Genomic DNA, 22,774 nt, shown 5'->3' with positions numbered 1-22,774 from the left:
TTAGCTGCTGCCACTGATTTGGGATTTAACCCATTAATTAGCTTCTCTTTCACGATTCCGATGAGGTTGACTCAAGAAGAGAAAATGCAAGAGAGGGGAGTCCGTTGGACTCATTCGGAGAGAGTTCATGCGCAAGAAAGGGGGGAAAATAAAGATTAGCAAGATAAACAAGCAAAAAATCAATATGAAATGATGATCAACAAGTTATATAATTCAATCCAATATTAAGGATTGTATCCAGAAAATAAAAACAACACACAATGGTACTAAAGCTCGCCAAGAAAGATTTCTGACTTAATCGTATGACTTTAACATGAATTGGTTAACTATATTTGCAAACTTAGCACTTCTATAATGCAGAATAGACAAGAGGATGCAACCTTTTATTCGCCAACTTTGATCTATGCAATTCAACAAAGAGAAAGTAACCGAGACTCCAAACCAACAATTCCCATTTCAAAATAAGAAGGTGACAGAGAAAACAAAAGTTTTCCCATAATAAAAAGAGGAGCAACTAGACGAAGAGAAACACAACATCACTGATAAATAACAAAAACAGTAGCCTAATATACGCGATTTAGGACCTATAGCTCGAAGGAATGACATGAGGATCTAAGGGATTTAGGAGCAACCAAAGAGAAGTTGAATTAAAATTCAACTTCATCTAGAGCTCGACTAGGCCTAGGATCAACTCATGATTCCCGAACAAATAAGATCCTCAACATATCATTTCAGATCATTCAAAATAAAACAAACATGTAGCTAGTGATCATCTCATCTTAAACAATTGATTTGACCAAAAAAAAAAAAAAAACCATTCAAGATGCTAAACTAAGATGAGAAAAGTTCTACTCAAAGCATGAGAATTCATCAAATCTTTATACCAACAAATTGATTAATTATACCTCAGTACCATCAACCACAATGACATCAAATAGTGACAACAAAATAGAGGGGGGCATCTGGAAAGAGGCTGGCAGTACATAGCCTTTAAGAACAATGGACAAATGAGCTATTGCATCTTGATAAAGCAACCAACATATTGGGTTACGGAATAAATGAATAAAAAATCTCTACATGACAACTTAAATATAAAGGTATAGAGATATTATTAAACAAGCTAAATTATCTAAGGAAAAAAAAAGTAAGGCATATTACTTAAAGGATCCAACGTGACAAAGCAAAATGATAGAAACGGGATTGGCCTAGGCTTGACAATAAACACATTTATATAGGCAAAACAAAGCTTCAAATGAACAACAGGGGCGGGGCTTGATTCAGGTGGCAATACAAATAGAACACCAAAGAAGCTAAGGAGATTTATAACCACAAAATATTAACAATAAGCCCAAAAGTAATATCATTAGCTACTTAAATATCAAATCAAAGTCTAAACCATGAAAACTGAAAAAAAACCTGAGAACACATAAATATAAAACAAAGAAAAGCTGGTAATTAAACAAAAAATAGCTAAGAAAGAATTTACCTCTTTCCGGGCAGCGAATTGAACGACGAGTTTGAGGGAGGCGATCCCACCACCTCTTTAAACTCGAACAGCCACAAAAAAACCACAAAATTTTAAACTATGGAACCAAGAATTCCTAAGCCTTTTAGGGTACTCTTTGGTCTCCGAAAATTCCCCCCTTTAAACAGTGAATGAAGTGGGTTTATATAGAAACCCAAAAAATCCCAAAAATAGATGAATTCTCGATGTGGGATTGCTGAGATTTTGAACTTCTTAAAGGATAAAGTGCGAGCTGTACGAAATTGTAATCGAAGAAAAGAAAAAAGGAAAAAGAAAATCGAAAATTGGAAAGATATTACCGTTGGGAAAACAAACCAAGGAGCTTCGCGTGTCCTTGGTCTCGTGCCAAGCACGCTTGTGTTGTACGATTTGAAGGAGAGAAGAGTAAATTGAAGCGGAGGCAAGGGGGTTCGGGTCGTTCTTGGTTTGCTGGGTTTGGCTTCGCTGGTGAGGAAGAAGATTTACAGGGTCATTCTTTTAATCCAAGTAGGCCTTGGTTAAAGGACCTGGTCCTTTTACCATATATCTTAATAAATTGAAGTATTTAATTAAATATTAAGCTTCTCAACTTTAACAATGTAAAATAATCATAACAATTAAAATTATTTGGAAATAAAGAGAGTAGTTATGTACTCTAATTGATCTTTGAGGAAATAAAATGTACACTTAGTTAAAACTCTATTTTTTAGTAAAACGATTTTTATTTTTTTTTCTAAATATCTATTCAAAGTAATAAATACATAAATCCATATATTATAAGTATATGAAGATATATATATATATATATATATATTATAGGTAAATGACCCAATTGCCTTGAAAATGGTCCCGAAAGATTCGTAAATAATTATTTCAATTTGTTTGAAATCAAAGAAGCTTGAAAATTAACTAAATTGTGGGGGGCCAAAATTGGGTGTCAACAATTGATACATCCTTTATATAATTACATAAAATATATAGGTATAAATTATTTTACGCTTGAAAAGTTTATTTAAAGAAGTGAAACAAAATTTTACTCTTATTTATTTGCAAGTAAATGAGATTTTCCCCAATAATACTAGCCGGGTCGGGTCAACAGTAACCCGCTTGATCATTTCAAAATTCAAATTATCAATCCTTTTTAGTTTTCGACCTCCCAATTCTCACCATTTTTAGGGCTCCCAATTTCTTCTCTGCTTAAAAGCGAATTTCAGCGAATTACAGCAAATCGCTCTCTCTATCATCAGAATTCTGAACAAAAATGGTAAATTCATTTCTCTATCAATTCTAATTTTCAGTTTTTTCTATGTGCACAGTCCACATTAACTGAATAAATCCAAAAAAAAAAAAACGTATTTTTCCGTTCAGATTTAGGGTTTATATGGACTCCGATTTTAATTTGCGTTGTGATCTATTCTCTGCTTCTTGTTTGTTGTTGAAAAGGCAAGAAATCTATTGCATATAATAGGACTGAATAATAAATAAATATTCCTGGTGTTGCTGCATTTGTTTCGGTGTGATTTGTTTTAATCATGTAGAAATATTAGTAAATTATGAAAATTAACAATTTTGTTTGAGCTGAGGGAGTATCGAAACAACCTCTCTGTGCATAGACAACCTCCCGAGATGCCATATGTGGGATTACACTGGCATTGTTGTTATGAAAATTAACAATTTTCAAGCTGTAAAATTCCATTTTGCTTATTAGAAGTTGAAGTGAATTTTGGTTATTGAGTTGAGTGAGCACATTAAACTAACATGAAAAGCTAAAATTAGAGCTCCCAAAGTGGGAGATGGCTACAGGAATTACCTATATCCATATTGTTCTACTTGCAGTCATTGCAATGCTCTTTTAAGACAAATTAGAGATTTGAGGTGGTCTATGTTTTGTTTCATTTAGCTAAAGGTGGACTGGAATTAAAGCAAGTTTGGGTTATTGAGTTGAGTAAGCATGTTAAAATAACAAGAAAAATAGACAATTAGAGCTCCCAATGACGACTAAGCTTAATCACAACTAGCTGGTATTGCCTACTTATTGTATCTAGTCGCTCTCTTAGTCATTGGATAGTATGGTTGTGAATGTAGTAGGATTTATAATGTGCTGCTGACGTTGCTTTATTAATACAAATGAAAGATTATACCACTTCTGCAATGTCTGAATTAAGAGTATATATTTATGTTCGATTTGTAAGAAGGTGTACCGGGGTGCATTCTGCATCATCTAGTTCCTTATGAAGTCGGAAGTATGGTATTGCGTTCATTTTTGGAACTTGCATATGTTGCTGCTTTGTTGTCACGTCTTTCTGTTCCAAGGCTACTTTGTACTTCCTTGTCGGGTATCTTTGTTTAGCATTTATTTGCTTGATGGTACGATTTCAATTAAATCCCATGCTTTGAATACTTGGAAAAGGATTACCATAGCAAACTCCTTGAGCCACTTTGTTTTGACTTCCATTCACTTGCCTTGAAGAGTTAAACTTAGTGACAATGCAAGTTGAGATAAATATGTTCAATGCTGATTAAGGCATAGAACATCTTAATGAAAGTAGTCCATGTGGAGATACAAGTCGGGTCATTTGATTAATTTATCCAGACCCTTCTCCTTTAGCTTTCGATCTGTAGTTTGTTTTATTCAGATGTGTGTTCATCTGTTGCTGAGCTGCTTTAGTGTCACTCTTCTAAACCTAACTATCACAATTTTCTGGCAGGATGGGCATGACGGTGATAATACAAAACAGAGCACTGCTGATATGACTGTGTTTGTAAGTTTTCTGGCAAAGACAACTCTAATTTCTCTAATTGATGTTAAGCAGACTAATCTCACTCTCTTGCACTCGTTAACAATCTTTAAAGTTTCTAGTCATCTCAATTTGTCACCACTGAATTATTGAAGCACAATTACTTGGAAAGTTGGAATCAATACTTCTTTTTTTTTCCCAATAGAATATTACTCTATTTTGTGATCTTTCATAAACAGATATAATTATGACACGCAACATGGCCCTGTAAAGAACTAGCTCTATTCATAAATATGGCTTTACCGTGATGCTAATTCCACGACATTTGGTTCAATTTTCATGCACTTGACATATCATACATTTGGTGTCGCTATCCCTTTTTTGGTCTCTAATTCTTACTGTTCTTTCCTTCTCTTCCAGGTCCAGAATCTTCTACAGCAAATGGTGAGTCCAGTCACTTTGCAACCCCTTGGATTCTTCACATGTATCAATTGTAATTTTCTAACTGATATTTTTCTCTTTGCAGCAAACCAGATTCCAGACAATGTCTGAATCAATCATCTCAAAAAATATCCTTTTTTAATTCAATGTTCCCTATCTGATCCATAGTTGCTAATATCAGTGTCATCTAAAATGCATCTAGTTATATGTAGCATTTCGTACAACTCTGAATCTACAAATGTGTTAACCACCTTCTTGGCTCTGAGGCTGTTGAGTGGTTCATTGTTTCCAGCTTTGCTGTCTTACAACTATTTAGGTTTGTATACTTTCTGCTGATCCTTCAACATGAATCTAACCTTCTTTTCAGGGTCGGTTTATCAGTGGGTAGGTTTGCTGTTTTCTTATTTCTCTTGTTGTCAGTCCTCTCGCATGTTAGTGAAATTTCTCATATTGGAGGGGTTTCATATCAAACTGTTCCGACTATATCTTTATATTAATCTCTTTTATGACATCAAAGCTTGAACAAAATATGTTTAGTCCTTGACAAAGCTGCACTTGACGAGATGGGAAACCGGATTGATGAACTTGAACAGAGCATCAACGATTTGAGGGGTGAAATGGGTCAAGATGGTGCTCCATCACCTTCAGCATCTTTGAAACCAAAAGAGGATGCGAAGCCAGCAGATGATTCTAGTGCATAAGCAAGCAATGATACTCCAAGTTGGCCATGTTTGTTACAATTGTTTTGATTTGAAAGTCTTGTCCCATTTTGTCCATTATGACATTTGGTTGTAATATGATACATAAACTGTGTACATGGATTCTTGGGTTGAAATATTTTGACCTATTCTTTTGGTCATTGTTGAGGTTATTAAAATATGCTCTTACAAGTGGATTTGTTTGAGATAATACTATAATCTATACATTTCTCTGACTGAAACTATTGAATTCTGTTGAACCCATCGGCTCGTAATTGGAGCTACTACAGGGTCAAAGCACTATATTTGTGGGTGGATACTGAGTCAAGAATGCAGGCATAAGTACTGATTGAAGGACATGCCTTGAGTACTAGACACCAGGGTGGATAATGTACATTATCATACTTTATAAGATTCCATCTACTTTTAATATAAGTAAGTGATTGACTACTTTAATTGAACTATTTAATATAACAAAACCTATGCTAGGAACTTATAGTATATATAGGCTTTGACAAAATTGTTTCCAAATGATGTCTGAGTTAAAGTAAGCAGGAAAAATGGTACTCCTTATGTCCTAATGTAAGACACTTTTCCCTTTTGGTTATCGTCATTATCAGATCCATTATTTTCTACATGACTCCTTTACGATTGTATTTCTTTTTCTTACCCATTGTAGTTATATTATGCTTTATTCGAGCTGAGGGTCTATCGAAATCAAACTCTCTACTTTCACTTGGTAAAGAAAGTTGTGAACTCACGGCACACCACCCTCCAAATACCCTACTTGTGGAATTACACTAGGTATGTTGTTGTTAAAAAAAAAGAAAGACATCTTATATTTTGTAACAATTTGATTTTAAAATGCTCAATTTACCCACGATGGAATGATGATTTAGAACCTCAATAATAACTAATATCTATGACTTAAACTCTGTGCTTAATCAAATACCATCACATAAATAGCATGTTATGTATGTTTGTATGTACATATGAATTCAGCCGAATTCGATAACTTTGGTCTACACAGAGTAGCTCAAATAGCTAGTAGGTTTAGTGGTATCTCTATTCCATAACATTCAAATCTTAAATCCGTCTCTGAAGATGATTGCTTTTAGATTTTAGCTGTAGCTCATCTTTATGCTTTAATTATTTTCTCATTTTGGTATGATACTATAATTAGATGGTTGATATATAGCAAGGGAAGTGTGTGGTGGGATATTTACTATTTAATTTCCAATTAGAGCTAATTTTGTTTGTTAATATATACCAAACGTGTTATGTGTTTGTCTTATCTATTTTTGAATTATTGAAGGATGATTCATTTTTCCATATACTGAAGTTCATCTCTTTAATTAAATAAAGCTATATAAAGTATCTTTTGCTACATGCTTATGCATGGAATTTAGACGAACTTGCATGAAAAGAAAGATATCTAGCATATAATTAGGTGTCAAAATCAATAATGTGTACTTTTATAGTCCGAACAGGAGGTGAATCCAAAATTTAAATTTAATGGATTTAATCTTTCTTAATATTAAATTCATTGTACCGCTAAAATTATGAATTCAAATCTAAAATTTATTGTGTATGGCGATTTATTTACTTAGAAATGACCATTTGTGTAGAATTGATCACTTCTATATATGATAATATTGGACAAAAAAGTGTGATTACTTTTTGAATTATATTCAAATAGGATGTTTAACTATTTTTATTAATTAAAGTCATTTATGCTTTTAAGCTCTGTATTATCCATTAAATTAAAAAAGGGGAATTTAATGTGAAAGTTATTAAGCATATATGATGCCACACATTTTGTAAAGTACACATGCATTAATAGTAATTAGGCTGTTACTAAAGTAGATTATTCGAATAACAATATTTTTCTCTTTTAAGGCATCCAATTAAATGATTTACTGCATACTACTCGCAGGAAAAGTGGAGAATTTTCTAAACCGTTATCAGTACAGAAGCAGAGGCGAATTCAAGATTTAAAAACAAGCATAGTTATATTATATTCAATACCTATGATGCCGGTGATAGATGACTGAGCGTGAGTTCAATTTAACTCACATAATTAGTAGCGAAGCTAGGAATTTTATCAAGGGTGTACAAGATTTAACGTATATGTATAAGAAATATGATATTATTTGACATTTATACACAAAATAATTTTTTAATAAAGGGTGTTCAACTGATCATATTTTCTCGGTTGTAGCTCACCCCTGCACTATAGATTACATCGAAAGACGTAGTCGATAGACAACATGTGAATATTCCTATACTACCCCTCGTTGGTTCCGAGGGACGGAGGAGGCTAGGTTAGCCGAATAAATCACCCTAAATCCACTTCTTAATTGAAGTATAGAAGGGTTATGTCCTCTAGAGGTATTGGTAATCTTTTATAATTTTTTGACCATTTATTAGTAGAAAAGTAATATTTTAACTTATATACCTAGTATGATTTTCTGACGAAAAACGTCTAGCTGGCTACCCTTTTTTGGTTAGAGCTAACCCTTGTACAGAACTCGTCTTATATTTGCCTCATCGTTGAAGTCCTCAAAGATACTAGTAATATTGACTTAACAAATTACTAGCTAAGGTGATTAAGAAAAAAAACATTTGATTTTATATACATTGTATAATAATTCGGAGAAGGATGTTCAACTGACCATTCTTTGTTGCTGATGTTACCTTGCCCCCTGCACAAAATTCCCTCTAGATGTTATTTTAATCTTTGATTAATTCTTGACCATTAATTAGGGCGATAATGCATGGACTTTTAAGAGGCTCCACACACATAAAAGCATAAATGCACATAATTTTGGTGTTTCCAGCTCAAAGCATGATTAAGCAACAATAAAGAATATGGATTAAGATAAATGTATGAAAGCAAGTCTATTCTACTTTCCATTGTGAAGAATTTTGACATTACTTTAAAAAGCATTGATGATATAGTTCTTTAGAAAGTGGGATGTTTCTATTTAAAGCTTTTAAAATTGTACAAGAATTTCAAAATTCTTGTCATACTTTCATTTACCTAATGATTAATGTCTTTCAATAGTGAAATTCTTACATATAGTATAGCCAAAGTATGGAATAAGATTTGACCTAATAACAAAGGGTTCTCTTATAGATTAAATCAACTAAACTTGCATTGTTCTAACTCACACTCTCCTTTTGCCTAGGGGCCACCAATTAACTATGTTGCTCGGACTGTTCAAAAATGTTATCGCATACATGTGTTTTATGTGCTTCAATTATCATACTAGTTCATTGTAAGTTATTGTTCTTTCTTTTGTATGTTATGTACTGCTTTCCACAGTGCTATATTTCGTTTATTATCTTTTTCAAACTACTTTGAGCTATGATTTACTTGAGTTGAGAGTCTATCAGAAATAACATCTCTATCTTTATGAGGTAGGGGTAACTGGTAAGGTAATGCATACGCTCTACCATCCCCGGACCCCGTTTGTGAAATTACATTGAGTATGTTTTTGTTATTGTTGTTGAGCAACATAGCTAATGAGTCAAGTGTTCTTGACTTTCTTTTTTCCTTTCTTTCAATAAGTGGTGTTTGAGCCAACTTACACGTGCCTCGACTATTGAATTAACTATTAACTATCAACCATCTCCCATCAGTGTAGGTGTTGGATAACTCTATCATTCAAGTCACCCAAGATTTTCACCTACTTCGTTGACATTAGGTCACACGCTTGGGTGCCAAGTGTGTCTTGACTATTGAGCTACATTTTATGAACTAAGCTCAAACAAGTTTTGAGAGCAACTTACTTACCAAGCTCTAAAAGGATCAATAGATCACACTTTCACGATTCGTATTCATACTAAAAATCAGAATCAAACAAGCTTTTACTCTAACATTTCACACGAGATTTTTGTTATCGTGGCTCATTTTGGTTAGTTTACACGTATCGTTCCCCCTATCGATTCATATCAACAGAATTATACTATGTCTGCCTTCTGACTTAAAAAAATTCCTGAGTAGCTGATGCTATTTATCCATTCAGGATATATTTGATGTATTTAAAGTATAGTTTTTATGTTCAATGTTATAATCTGAAGATTCTTTGCTACAAGTTATTTGAAAATAGAATTAGATGCATATTGCATTAGATGCCATATAGTGCTATGTCAAAAGAGAATTATCTTTAGTTGAACCGCACAAGCAAGATGCCATAGACTATTTGAAGTAGTAAACAAAAGAAAGATTTTAAACATAGGCACTTGTCGAGTGTTGACTCACATGTTAAATTACTTAACTCGTCTCCATTGTGTCAGTTGAACACTCCAACTTACAAAATGGTCATCCACACACCTCCCCAAAATTTATGTGTTACGTTAGCGTCAAGTGTTCACTAGACACGCTGGGGATGAGTTGGAGTGTTTAGTTATCAGTTGAAACCAAGTTGATGGGCACTCTCGAAGTTGGAGTTTTTACTTGTCAGTTGAGGCCAAGTTTGAGTGTTTGTTTATGTATTATGCCTTCTTAACTAACTTCAGACCAAGAAAGATAAAAGATCTCCAAAAATAACTTTTCTCCATAAGATGAGCCTGTCAAACATATTGTATGTTGATCTATGTTGCTCGGACTGTCCAAAAATATTGTCGTACTTTTGGAGGACATACATGCAACCTGATTGCATTTTTGAGAGTCGGAGCAACATAGATGTTGATGAACATGTTCGTGCGCTTAGACAATTCTAATATAGTTAACATCTATTGTAAACTGTAAAGTATCAATGAAAAGTAAGGGAAAAAGGGAAATAGTGAAATCTCTCAAGTACAAAGAAAGAGTATACTTATGTTAAACTAATGTCAAAATCTGTTAAGAGTTGCTAAATTGATGTGATTGCCAGAATTCCCTCTGTCTTCTCTTCACACTCCTTTTTAGTCCTTAAAACACTTTAAATATCTGTCCTTTGCCTCATTTTCATCTTAAAAACACAGAGTAAATTCACTTATAAGATGAAGAGCTATGTGGAATGGTATCCTATCATTATCATGTTGGCGATAGATTTTGCTTTATCGATTTGTAATATACTTCTCAAGAAGATTATCATGGATGGTATGAACCATTTCGTGTTCATCACTTATCGACAGTCCATTTCAACCGTGTTTTTAGCCCCAGTCGCCTTCTTTCTTGAAAGGTATCAAGAATGCTGCTTCCTAATTTTCACTTATTTGATGTATTATGTTACTTGTTATAGAACTTCTTCACTATTTCTTGATGAAAATCTTGATTTTCAGGAATAAAAGGCCTAAACTCACCCCTCAAATCTTGTGCTATCTTTTCTTGAGTGCAATTGTTGGGTAAGTAGAACAAGATTGATATATATCATCTGTCATCTTGTGTCGGAGGGTTATCTCAGAAAGTCACTCTTCTTCTTGATTTCCGTTTATTTCAACAAAGAAAGTGACTTTTTAAGATCGTAACAATCATCTGAGAAATCAACTCTTGTGTCGGATCCTCAACAAATGTACTGCTTTTGGACCATATATCCACATTTTTGAAGAGTTCGAGCAACATAGATGCTATAAGTCCTTTGTCTATTTTTTGCTAAAATTTTAGCACCATAGCTTACACCTTTTTTTTTCTTTCAGGGCATCTCTTACACAATACTTATTCCTTCTTGGCATACAATACACTTCTGCAACATTTGCATGTGCATTTCTCAACATGGTACCAGTGGTAACATTCCTTATGGCATTACTTTTCGGGTATGCCTCTCTCGTTGAGTCTCAACGAGTACTAATATAGCTTAAAAAGTTACAAATTTGCGCGTTTCTTTAATCTATGATTATGATGCAGGTTGGAGACAACTAACATAAAAGATAGAAGTGGAAGAGCCAAAGTTATTGGTACATTAATATGCCTTGGAGGTGCCTTTTTACTGACTTTTTACAAAGGCAAACCTTTAATCCACTTTTCACACTTTAAAGATTTATCTCAAACTTTGGAGGAACCTATCAGCTCCTCTAAAAGAAATGTACAATGGATCTTTGGCTCGATGATCTTATTCGCTGGAACTATTTTGTGGTCCTCGTGGTTCCTTATTCAAGCGAAAATTGGGAAGAAATATCCGTGTCAGTACTCGAGCACGGTTATTATGACCTTTTTCAGTGCCATACAATCAGCTATCTTAACTTTTTCCACTGATAGAACACTTTCCATTTGGATTCCAAAGGAGAAGATCATCGACATGTTGAGTGTCGTTTATACTGTAAGTACATTTAATTCGAGCAATTTGTTTCGTGAGACTGATGCATATTACAAAAACCTTCTAAAAGTTCTTGAAAACAACAACTACTATGCTTCAGTCTCAAACAAGTTGGAGTTGGCAACTATTAGTTCTTGAAAACTTTTAAATGTTGGTTTCAAGTGTTCATTGGACATGCTAAAATGTGTCCAAGTTATCGATTAACGTCCACAAACATCATGGTTCAATGAATAAGTAGAATGAGGATTTGCACCAGTCGAAAAAATGTAGTCCTTTTACTGAAGTGAAATTACAAGTCACTTCAAAGTTACTATATGATGAATGATAGATTGATTGTCATACGTCCTTCCATGACTTGTAACCGATTATGATGTCTACTCCATTACTCATGATCGATAAGTCCATGTTTCTGAGTTAATGATAGAAATGAATTCTTCATGTGTGACAGGGCTTAATAGGCTCAGGACTATGCTTTGTTGGAATGTCGTGGTGTGTTAAGAAGAGGGGACCGGTCTTTACTGCAGCATTCAGTCCTCTTATACAAGTTATGGCAGCCATGTTAGACGTTCCAATTCTACACGAACAACTCCATCTCGGAAGGTGATTCAACATTTCAAAACTTTCCTTTAAGATTATGTTTCAAACTTATCATACAACTAACTCATTCTTTCGCGAAATGATGAACATGATAATACAGTGTGATTGGATCAGTTATTGTAATCGTCGGACTATACTTTTTACTATGGGGCAAGACTAAAGAAATGCAGAAAGTTTCTCAAGAAACTGAAGAGAAAAAGGAAAAAGAGTTAAATTTCCAAGTTCATGAAGCTAATGATGAACAAGAAATACCTTGATATCAGTATTTCAATCTTTTCTTTGAACTAAGTTCTTCTTTTTTTCGAAAAAAAAATGTAACTTTTGTTCTGTAAGAAAAAAGTTTGAGAACTAACTTTATAGAACATCTTTTAAACTGTCAATTGCAATGTTCAAGAATCAAAATCTATACCTTAATTGGATGTACATAAAAGATTCTTGCACATAAAAAAGATTTATATAGTAGCAAGTTGTAATTATCATTTTGAAAAAATACAAATACAATATGCTAGCTGCATTTGTGGTACTTGTTGGACTAAGTAATTATCATTTTGAAAAAATACAAATACAATATGCTAGCTGCATTTGTGGTAATTGTTGGACTAAGTCTGCATTAATTCCAAGAAACTTTAGGTTTACCGAGACAACTTTCTTTCATGTGATTTTAGGTCTATCTTGTCCCTTTTTAACACCTTTAGTAACCATAGCTTATAGACCGGTATATTTGTAGGTCGATGCAAGACATGACCAAACCATCTAAAGGTTTTCCGAGACAACTTTCTTTCATGTGATTTTAGGTCTATCTCGTCCCTTTTTAACACCTTTAGTAGCCATAGCTTATAGACCGGTATATTTGTAGGTCGATGCAAGATATGACCAAACCATCTAAAATTACAATACTACACCAATTCAACAAAAGTCTTCTCATTACAAGAGATTCAATAAAGTGAAAAAACAGGAAAACATGAAAAAAGTAAAAGAAACAATGCTAAAGTACACTATGATACTTATTCATAACATGGAATAAAACTTTTAGCAACTTCCTCACATTTCAGCTTTGTTGAACTTTTATGTAGACCATAGATAATATATTATGTTTTGAACTCGTATTCTGAAAGAATTTAAATTCTGGATCCTCCTCTGTTAGTCTGAATAGTGTTTGTTGCCTTTCTTTTCTCCATGTCCTCGTGGTAGCGGCTCGTGGTGTTCAATATCATCATTAATGTCCAAATGAACACCAGGGTCATTAGTACAATAGCTACCACCTAACATGATGGAATTGTTGAGAGATTGAAAATTGCTATTTACATATGTTTTCAACACTTCATTTTCCTCCGATGAATTGCCCTCAATGCCTACTTTCTCCTCCATCTCACCGCGCAAACTAGCTCCCACATTGGTTCCAGCCAGAGTGATGATCCTGGTGCCATGATCATCGTCATCACTCTGGCTCGAGTCACCTAGTGCGGCCTTATTACGAACATTTTTAAGGCTGCCTAGGCGTTTCGTTAGATCAGAGATCATGTTCTTGATCTCATTATCAGCCATTGCTTTTATATTTTTTTTATCAAAAGGGGGAAATAATGAGAGACTTGACAAGAATTTTGTGTGCAATGGACATAATTTGGAATTGGCTTTGGATTTTAAAGACAATGTTGTTTTGAGGGACTAAATGCCTTACTTATTTGGCAATATAAGAATTTCTTCTAAATATTCTTGGAAATTAAAAGAAAAAAAAAAACAAGAAAAGTATTGCTTGTTAAAGGGTTTTGTTATCTCTTCAAATTGAAATTTCACTATAGTCAGAGGCGATTTTTACGAATTTTAAATCAGTCGATGTAAAGCACCACTACTCTTTTCAACATGCCTTACAGACATGCACGCGCTATAACCAATGTTTGCACTTGCACTATGTGAAGGGAAAAAAACTTACTTATGTCCGGTGTTACACCAAATCAATAATAGCATGCCACGTGTATGGTATATACACGTATATGGTCACTTTAATTTATCGTATAACCTTGACAAATTAATTAACGTCGTTTGATGTGAACATCGACACATTAAATAGATGAAAGAAAAGGGTGTGAACCTTGGATTGAAGAAGGATTTATTCACATGAATAAGGTAATTTCTTTCGTTTTCCATCTGATGTTCAATATCCATATTGCAGCCTCATTTAATTTGAATTCACGTTATGTAAGACCGTTTAAAGGGGAAACACTTCGTACCAAGAATTTTTTTCTAAATTCATAAGTCATGAGACAATATAATGACATTATTGTTTTTGGAACAAAAACACATGCTAAAACAGTAAACACAATGTGGTACCTACACAATATATTTAGACGAGATTTATGATGATTTGGTGTCCAATGGATTTATCTTACTTTAGCATCTTTATTTAACTTTATGTTATTGGTTTCTAAGTTTCCTACTTTTTATAAGCTTAGTTTGATAATTTATTTATTTCATCTATGATATGTTAAATTAATTTATTTTGTTCTGTTCGAAATAATTTATTCATTCATTTCGTTCACTCATGATATCGCATCCATTACATCCATGGTACCTCGACTTAATTTATTCCTATTCAACCCGAAACTAGCTCTAATTAAATATAAAATATCACTTAAACTTATAATACGATAATCGAAATATTAACAACGAAAAGTCATTGCATATGTTGGTAGCTTAAATGGGCTGATTAACACATGAGACATTGGGCCAAGACTTGGAATGAAATGATGGGCCTGTACTACAACAATTAGCCCAACATGGTTCCTTCCCCTCACTTCCACCTGGACGGTAAGCTTTCGTTTGATAATGAATTTTGAAGTTGAAACTTGAAAATTCGTTGAGACTGAATTGTTTGTTTGTTGATTTATGATATAATTATTTGAATATTTATGTCTTGAAGAAAAGATAGAGTTACATGCCTCAAAATGTATTTTTATCTTAATTGACCTATGTGAGTCATGGTAAATCGAAAAGTACTCATTTATTTTTTATTAGAGGTCTCGAGTTGCCTTTATTAGGAGTGTTTTATCTTCAATATAGGATTTTCTTGCTTGCCAAATTTTGTTGGGTTCTAATATAAATATAGTTGTATTTTATTTTTTATTTTTAAAAAAGGAAAAACAAAAGGTGGAAATAGAAAGTTATAAATATCTTAAATCTTCTAAAAGGTGTTGAGAAGGATGGGGGGAGGTAGAGACATAAAATCTTTTCTCCATAATTTTTGTGGGGCATAGAAATCTGATTATTAATAGTGGTATGAATAGGAAAATATACATGTAATTTAATTTAATATAAAAAATTATTTATTTTTCTTTCTTGATATGAATTCTTATTAAGTTTTAAGCACAAACGGTAAAATAGTTGAAAAAACCTTTTAATTAAATATTTATGTAATGAGTGTGTAAAAGAGAAATAAGATAGATAATTTTAAGATAGACTGATCTTAGATCAAGATACAGATGATGACTATCTAATCTCACAAACGGCTCCCAATTAAATATTTTCTTAAGAAGAGTATAAAAGAGAAACAATTTAGATAATTAGAGATAGTGGAGTCTTGAGTTATTGATAGTGATTATTTAATCTTACAAAATAAAAGTGATAAGATAAGGTAGAATATAATAGAAACAAACACGAGAGAAATGAATTATCTACTCTTAACGACCTAATCAAGACCCTTTATTCTGAACTAAAAAAGCAAAAAATCAATCAAATCTTCCTAAGTAAAATTCGAATACAGCGGCTAAGTCAAAATTTCCACTAAAAAAAATAAAGAAGTAAACGCACAAATAAGTCTAGAAATTCAACATCTACGGTATATACATAAAACAATAGTTTTAACTTTATATATACATAGTAATTTTTCGTCAAAGAGAATTTAGACTAACCACCTGAGTTACCACTACCTCATTCTTCCCCTATTTGAACCTAGAACCCATCAACAACAAGGAACAACATGAAAATCAATCTCATAGAATTCAATTTTAAATAACTAATACATACGAACTCGAAGCTTTCTTCGAAGCATTTTTCGAGATATAATACTACTTTTGAAATATTCGACAAGGACTTAAGGGCATTTTAAAATTTAAAAAAGAAAAAGAAAAAAGAGGAGTCCAAAAGTAGAGAAACTCTACAAAAAAAGCCGCACTTTTTTCTTCTCCTTTTTTTCATCAATCACAATCAAACTACTGTAACAAAATTACCACCATTGATGAAGTGAAGTGAAGTGAATCTCTCATATACAGAATTTTGGCTTTTTTCCCCTCTCCGTAAACGTCATCCATAGAATTTTTCTCCAATCGAGCCGCCCCATTTTTGTTTTTTTTTTCTTTTCCATTTAATAAACGCTTCTTCACCATCCAAATTATCAGAAACTTCTTTTCTCTTCTGTTTGTTCCATTTCAGCTTCTGGGTGTTTTTCTTATCTGGGTTTTAGGCATTTTAGCATTGAGGATTCAAGAAAAAGGTTAGTTTTTAGTTTCAATTTTATACTGGTTTTGGTTAATTTATCAGTTCTTTTATGTTATTGAGTTAATGGGGTTGGGGTGGATTTGCTTTTTCTGCTTTCATTGTTTCTCTGTTTCTTTATTTCTTTGCAAAAGAATCAAAATTAGTTGAAAGATAGAGTTTTTTCAGCTGGTGAGTGTTTTTTTATCTGGATTTTAGCATTGTGGATTAAGAAAGGTTAGTTTTTGGTTTCAATTTTACAGTGATTTTGGCAAATTTATCTGTTCTTTTCGGTTTTTTGAGTTGATGGGGTTGGTGTAAATTTACTTGTTTTGTGATCCATGAGAAATTAGATTTGTAGGATGAATTGATTTTTTGTTGTGTGGTGAGAATATTACATTTTATGTAGTCAATTTGTATGTTAATAGTATTTTGGGATGTATAGCCTTGAAAATGGTGAATTTCTCTAAAAAAAGATTTGCTTTTTATGGAATTTAGGATTTGGCTTCTTAGTGTGAGCATTTGTTGGAATGGTAGAGTTGCTCCTTTAGTGATATGTTGGTTTAGTGAGTTCAAGATGCGAAAACAGCCTCTTACGTGGTGGGATGTAGTAGGTACCTTGTAGCTAGTTGAGGTGTGGGCAAGAGTTTACTTTCATACAGGAGATTTTGGATTGTTATTAGTATATTGGGATATATAATCTTGAAAATGATGAATTTCTCTAAAAAAGAATTGTTCTTTACATCATATAGTATTTTGCTTATTAGTAATGGTAGAGTTGCTCCTTTAGTGATATGCTGGTCCATGAGTTAAAGATGTCGAAACAACCTCTTATCTAAATGGAATGGGAAGGTTGTGCACAACTTATGACAAAGAACCTAGTATTCGTCTATTAAAATCTGTAAAAAAGTTCATTTGTTGTTGTGTTTGTGGGAGGTAGTAGGCACTCTGTGGAATTAGTTGAGATACAGGCAAGCTGGTCCGGACACCTCGGAGAAAAAAGGAGAAGAAGAAGAGAGTGAATGAGATTGTTTTCTTTAGTTTTAGGTGATGTCGATCTCAATATAGAAGCTCTTAATTCTCAGTATGTGGGATGACTTGGCTATATGAACCCATTTTCTATTCACCTTCATAAATCCCAATAAGCCATCTTAGTTCCTAACTCTTAACCAAATATAACAGAGGTCTAGAAAAAGCTGCAAGCAATAGGATTTCGTCAAATCCTCCCTTCCCTATAGAAAGAGCATGATGGCTATTTGAAAGGATATAAAGTTGTAGTGATGCATCTATTTTTCTATAGGTTTTCACATTTTTAGTTTGATTTAGGAGGGTGTGGAGGTCGAGGATTCGGGTAGAAGGCTAGTAGTAAATAATTTTGCGTCTGGTCTCTTCTGCTAGTAGTATTAGTATTATTTTCGATATTTTTATTATTTTACTTTTTCCGTATTTCTCATTCTTAGTTTTCTATTATTGCTTGTTATCCCTTATGCCTCTGTTTTCTTACTATCATGCTGTTATTACTGCTTATGTCTTCATAAATGTTGTGTTCTTGCTTTCCTTGAGCTGAGGGTCTATCGGAAACAACCACTCTACCTGCCAAGGTAGGGGTATGACTGTATCATCAGGGATAGTTCTGCAAAATTGTGTTGTTTGAAAACTTCCTCTAGCCATTTTAGTTGAGAATTTTTCCATCACACAATTAAGTTCTTAAGGATAAGCTAAGCTAGGTTATTTTACTTCTTATATTGTCCTTTTGATCTTTTTATTTCAAAACACTTGTTGATGTATATTTTCTGCCTGATTAATTTCTACTTTACAAGAAATAGTCTGAATTCTCTCCTCTGGAAGGATAAGAAAACTGGAGTGTTTTTTTGTTGACCAGCTACTTTGTCCGTCCAGGGTGCAATCATTTGTCTAATACTTTAAAAGTAGTTGAGAATGTCTGGTAATGATATCATGAAGATTCTTGACATACGTATTCACATCAAATAAAACCGTATTTGCAATAATACTAGCATAGTATTGTCAGTATGGCAACTGATGGTGATTGTTGACTTGTTTCTAGGCACAAATGATGGGCGGACAATCAAAAGCTGATTCAGGGGGGCAAATCAAAATAAGTTTTGGATATCACTGTAATAACAGCACAGATGATTCTGGTGAGGAATCAGATGGTATTGACGTGCGTCCTGGAAGTAAACTTCGAAGAGCCAACAGTTCCTTCTCTTGCCTGTCTGGGGCAGCTCTAAGTGCCAATGCCACACTAGCTAACACAAATATTTGCAATGGATTGTTCGGGGCTGAGATACTGCCAGCACTGGATTCACCTACTTCATTCCGACGGATACCCTCTTCTCCGTCGTTCTCAAAGTTGGATTTATTATCATCTTCTTTTCAGAGTAGCTTGTCAAACTTAAGTTGTAGTCCATCCTCTCCAAGCGAGCTAGCTGAAGACAATTCATCTTCATTGAGATCCACGAGTGCTCCTTCTAGGTGTGAAAACTTCCTTAATGCAACAGAAGTTAAAATTGCTGGTGGTGCAGCAGGTGAAGACAGAGTTCAGGCTGTTTGTTCAGAAGAGAACGACTCACTCTTCTGTGGCATATATGATGGATTTAATGGAAGAGACGCAGCTGATTTTCTGGCTGGAACATTGTACGAAACAATTAGGCATTACCTTGGTTTATTAGACTGTGAACTCGAGCGAGAGTCTAAAGTTTCTGATCGCGTGGGTTTTTATGGGCTTCCTTATTTAGAGGTGGAAAAGTCATGTACATCTTTTAAGCAAAGGGTTCTTAATAGTCTGGAACAGGCTCTTATTCAAGCTGAGAATGATTTCCTTCACATGGTTGAACAGGAAATGGATAACCGCCCTGACTTAGTGTCGATTGGATCCTGTGTATTAGTGGTGCTTCTACTCGGGAAGAACATGTATGTGCTCAATGCAGGAGACAGTCGAGCTGTATTGGCAACTTATGGTGAAGGCATTGGTGCTAATAGTGATGGAAGGTTGCAAGCTGTGCAGCTGACTGTTAGTCATACTGTCGATGATGAATCTGAAAGAATTCAACTATTAAAGAATCATCCTGAAGATCCCTCAACAATCGTGGGTGGGAAAGTTAAGGGAAGGCTTAAGGTTACTCGGGCACTTGGAGTGGGTTACTTGAAAAAGGTGCAACTTCTACTACCTCCGTCCATTCTGACTGAATTTCAGTTGTGGCATCATGTTGGTTCCAACATTAATACAATCTTTTCTTTTTTTGCTTCTTACTTATTAGGAAGGTTAACACTTCCATTTTCTTGTTTCAGAAGAGTATGAATGATGCTTTGATGGGAATTCTTCGTGTCCGGAATCTAGTTAGTCCTCCATATGTTACTGTACAGCCGTCTCGGACTGTACATGAAATATCTAGTTCTGATCACTTTGTTGTACTTGGAAGCGATGGTCTATTTGACTTCTTCAACAACGATGATGTTGTAAAGCTTGTCCATTCTTACATTCAACGTTACCCTTTTGGTGATCCAGCCAAATTTCTTGTGGAGCAACTTGTCATGCGAGCTGCAGATTGTGCAGGTATGACATATGCATCATACTCTCTCCATTTGACCACATCTACTTTCATGTAATTTAATCAAATAGTATACATTAGACCACTATTTCGACTGTCAGCACGTTGGCAATCTTCCATCCTTACAGTACACAACAAAGTCAAATGAAACCACATTATATTATACACACAACATGGCACATAACCGCATATTAATCAATTTTTTAGTTGCTAGTTAATGCAGTGATATCAGCAAAAGAATACTTACTCCGTTTTAATTTGTTTGTCTTACTTTCCTTTTTAGTCCATTTAAAAAAGAATGTCTCTTTATCTTTTTTGACGACTTCTTAATTCAAACTTTCCACATAGCATGTTTAAGACCACAAGATTAAAAGACATTTTGGTACATTCTACATATCTTTAGTTTAAGATCACAAGATTCAAAAGTCTTCTTTACTTAAACTCCGTTTCAAGTCAAAACCAATTAAATAAATTGAAACAGAGGGAGTACTAAATTTTGTGTTGATGATCCTCTGAGGTTGTATCAAGTAATATTGTGTATATGCCTGCCGAAAAGAATATGAATTAACTCCATACATTTGCAGGCTTTAGTAAGGAAGAGTTGATGAGCATACCAGCTGGGAGGAGGAGGAAATATCATGATGATGTGACAGTAATGGTGATAATCCTGGGAATGAACAAACGTACCTCAAAAGCATCGACTCGTCTATAAGTTTTGTCAATCTGAAGAACAATTTTGTCGATTTCATTTCATATTATTTTGTATTTTGACCTCAAAGTAAGGGAACCGAGGCCCCGGAGAGGAGGAGAGGAGGTGGTTATTTTGCTTATAGTAGAAGGTTTATGTTATTCAACCATTTTTCAATTTGTTTGAAATTGTTCTTCAAAACACCTTTACTTCATTTGTAATCTATGTATAGTGTTGCTCATCATTTTCATGAATAAGAGAAGTGTTGGAATTTCTTTGAGCATATTAGAATTGGTTCTCACTTTTATTTCATTTGGTACGATGATGACATGAGTTGAGTTTAAATGAAGCAGTGAAGATTTATATTGTTGATCCAACTTGCTTTAAATTGAGGCATCATTGTTTCTTTTATGAAACCAGGTGAATTTCTCTTTTCATTCATCTAAGTTCTGGTGAATATAGTTACTTGATACTTATGCTGATGACAAATATCAGGTATTTGGTTCATTATATGAGGTTGATAGCAAACTAGTTGGAACGTCATCGTTATAAAATATGATTATATTCCAATTTTAAGATAACAAAAGAGTCTTACTACTAACAATCATAACCAATGGTTGAAGTAGACAACCTTTGCCTTCTTTCTGTTCTTAAGTGATTCTTGACCTTTCAAGTTTGTGAAGGTTATCTATCAAAAAATAAATTTGGTCAGCTCTTTGGATTTATTCTTTGTCTAAATAAGAAGATATTATTTCATGTGAAGCTAAAAAAAGATTATGTTTTCAACTACCCCCCCCCCCCCCCCCCAAACCCCCCAATCACCATCACTATCACTATCAGTTTGTTTTTCTTTAGCTTGATTCAAATATGTGGTATGAGTCTGATCTGTAGATCACGTGTCACACTCTTATTACTGGATCAAAGTTCGAGACTGCAGGTCATTACGATTTTAGTAAGACTCGATAGTTTGGCTCATATCATGTATTTGTGCAAAAAGTAAATATCAATCCATTTGAAGAAAAAATCGTGCAATTAAATAAAGCTAAGATGATATGAAAAATTTAGGTCTTAGAGCCCGTTTGGATTGACTTAAAAGTTGGTCAAACCTATTTTTAAGTCAGTTTTTGACTTCTGAAAGTGTTTGACAAATATAAAAAATAACTTAAAATAAGTGAAAAATAACTTACAATAAGTTAAGAAGTGTTTGACAAGGTAAAAATGACTTATAATGAGTTAAAAGTGACTTAAAATAAGTCAGAAACCAAAATAGGTCTCCCCCTACTTTTTATTTTTTGATTTAAAAGTCATTTCAGTTTGACTTTTTATTTTTGATTTAAAAGTTGTTTTTTTAAGCCAATCCAAACGGGTTCTTAGACATCTTTAGCTCACCAAATAGACCAATCAAACTTTCAATTACATGATTTGCTCTTCAAGTAGGTTTATTTTTAATTTTTACTTTCAGCATCGAACTTATATCCAGCTAAACATAAACTTTTTAAGAACGTGGATCATAAATTGTAGAATATTATGATTAAGAAAATATAAACTTATATTATGCTAAAAAGTATTTTGTCTTGAAGGACAAAAATTAAGACTAAGCACAAATAGGAGCACAAGTGCAAATGTGAACAAAATTGGTGCAAAAGTGCAAATGATGACATATGAGATGGGCTTCTTGTTAATGTCCTTATACCTTTGGGCCTTTTAAACACATTACAGAAAATAAAGAACAGCCCAACAACAACAATTTTCATGGGGCCTTTTAAATTTGGACAGGTCATAATGGGTTAAGATAATTGTCGGGTCAAGACCCAATTCAATTCAAATTTA

The 22,774-nt window shown here is 33.7% G+C and overlaps 4 protein-coding genes across 4 annotated transcripts in view; 3 read left to right on the top strand and 1 right to left on the bottom strand.

The window, feature by feature from the left end:
* The window catches only part of LOC125828715 (heat shock factor-binding protein), a 30,279-nt gene extending 24,872 nt beyond the window's left edge, over positions 1–5,407 (top strand). The window contains exons 2-6 of the mRNA XM_049508060.1: positions 2,718–2,768; positions 4,213–4,266; positions 4,663–4,686; positions 4,769–4,816; positions 5,244–5,407. Of these exons, the coding sequence (XP_049364017.1) occupies positions 2,766–2,768; positions 4,213–4,266; positions 4,663–4,686; positions 4,769–4,816; positions 5,244–5,384 (270 nt within the window). The 5' untranslated portion in view covers positions 2,718–2,765 and the 3' untranslated portion in view covers positions 5,385–5,407. The remainder of the gene's footprint in view (positions 1–2,717; positions 2,769–4,212; positions 4,267–4,662; positions 4,687–4,768; positions 4,817–5,243) is intronic.
* A 4,953-nt stretch (positions 5,408–10,360) lies between these two features.
* On the top strand, positions 10,361–12,511 carry LOC125828597 (WAT1-related protein At3g30340-like). The gene is made up of 6 exons (XM_049507909.1): positions 10,361–10,552; positions 10,653–10,715; positions 11,007–11,123; positions 11,215–11,626; positions 12,072–12,223; positions 12,321–12,511. Exons 1-6 carry the CDS (start codon positions 10,371–10,373, stop codon positions 12,475–12,477), a joined length of 1,083 nt encoding a protein of 360 aa, XP_049363866.1. The 5' UTR covers positions 10,361–10,370; the 3' UTR covers positions 12,478–12,511.
* A 634-nt stretch (positions 12,512–13,145) lies between these two features.
* On the bottom strand, positions 13,146–13,811 carry LOC125828602 (uncharacterized). Its single transcript, XM_049507914.1, has one exon. The coding sequence runs from the start codon at positions 13,763–13,765 to the stop codon at positions 13,361–13,363; it is 405 nt and encodes a 134-aa protein (XP_049363871.1). The 5' UTR covers positions 13,766–13,811; the 3' UTR covers positions 13,146–13,360.
* Positions 13,812–16,190: 2,379 nt separating this feature from the next.
* Positions 16,191–21,219, top strand: LOC125828635 (probable protein phosphatase 2C 40). Its single transcript, XM_049507952.1, has 4 exons — positions 16,191–16,706; positions 18,753–19,859; positions 19,997–20,261; positions 20,841–21,219. Exons 2-4 carry the CDS (start codon positions 18,759–18,761, stop codon positions 20,966–20,968), a joined length of 1,494 nt encoding a protein of 497 aa, XP_049363909.1. The 5' UTR covers positions 16,191–16,706; positions 18,753–18,758; the 3' UTR covers positions 20,969–21,219.
* The last annotated feature ends 1,555 nt before the right edge of the window (positions 21,220–22,774 follow it).

This window comes from Solanum verrucosum, unplaced genomic scaffold (genome assembly GCF_900185275.1).
Source record: "Solanum verrucosum unplaced genomic scaffold, falcon-dt-bn FXZP01000273.1, whole genome shotgun sequence".
Taxonomy (NCBI): Eukaryota; Viridiplantae; Streptophyta; class Magnoliopsida; order Solanales; family Solanaceae; genus Solanum; species Solanum verrucosum.
The sequence above is the reverse complement of the archived record's forward strand: the minus strand, read 5'-3'. Positions and strand labels throughout refer to the sequence as shown.

Bases quoted from the DNA above. Each gene is read 5' to 3' on its own strand.
- LOC125828602 (XM_049507914.1), bottom strand. From the start codon at position 13,765: ATGGCTGATAATGAGATCAAGAACATGATCTCTGATCTAACGAAACGC.
- LOC125828635 (XM_049507952.1), top strand. From the start codon at position 18,759: ATGATGGGCGGACAATCAAAAGCTGATTCAGGGGGGCAAATCAAAATA. The intron at 19,860-19,996 runs GTGCAACTTCTA...TTCTTGTTTCAG, and splicing joins GAGTGGGTTACTTGAAAAAG to AAGAGTATGAATGATGCTTT. The intron at 20,262-20,840 runs GTATGACATATG...ATACATTTGCAG, and splicing joins GCGAGCTGCAGATTGTGCAG to GCTTTAGTAAGGAAGAGTTG.
- LOC125828597 (XM_049507909.1), top strand. From the start codon at position 10,371: ATGAAGAGCTATGTGGAATGGTATCCTATCATTATCATGTTGGCGATA. The intron at 11,124-11,214 runs GTATGCCTCTCT...ATTATGATGCAG, and splicing joins CTTATGGCATTACTTTTCGG to GTTGGAGACAACTAACATAA. The intron at 11,627-12,071 runs GTAAGTACATTT...CATGTGTGACAG, and splicing joins TGTTGAGTGTCGTTTATACT to GGCTTAATAGGCTCAGGACT.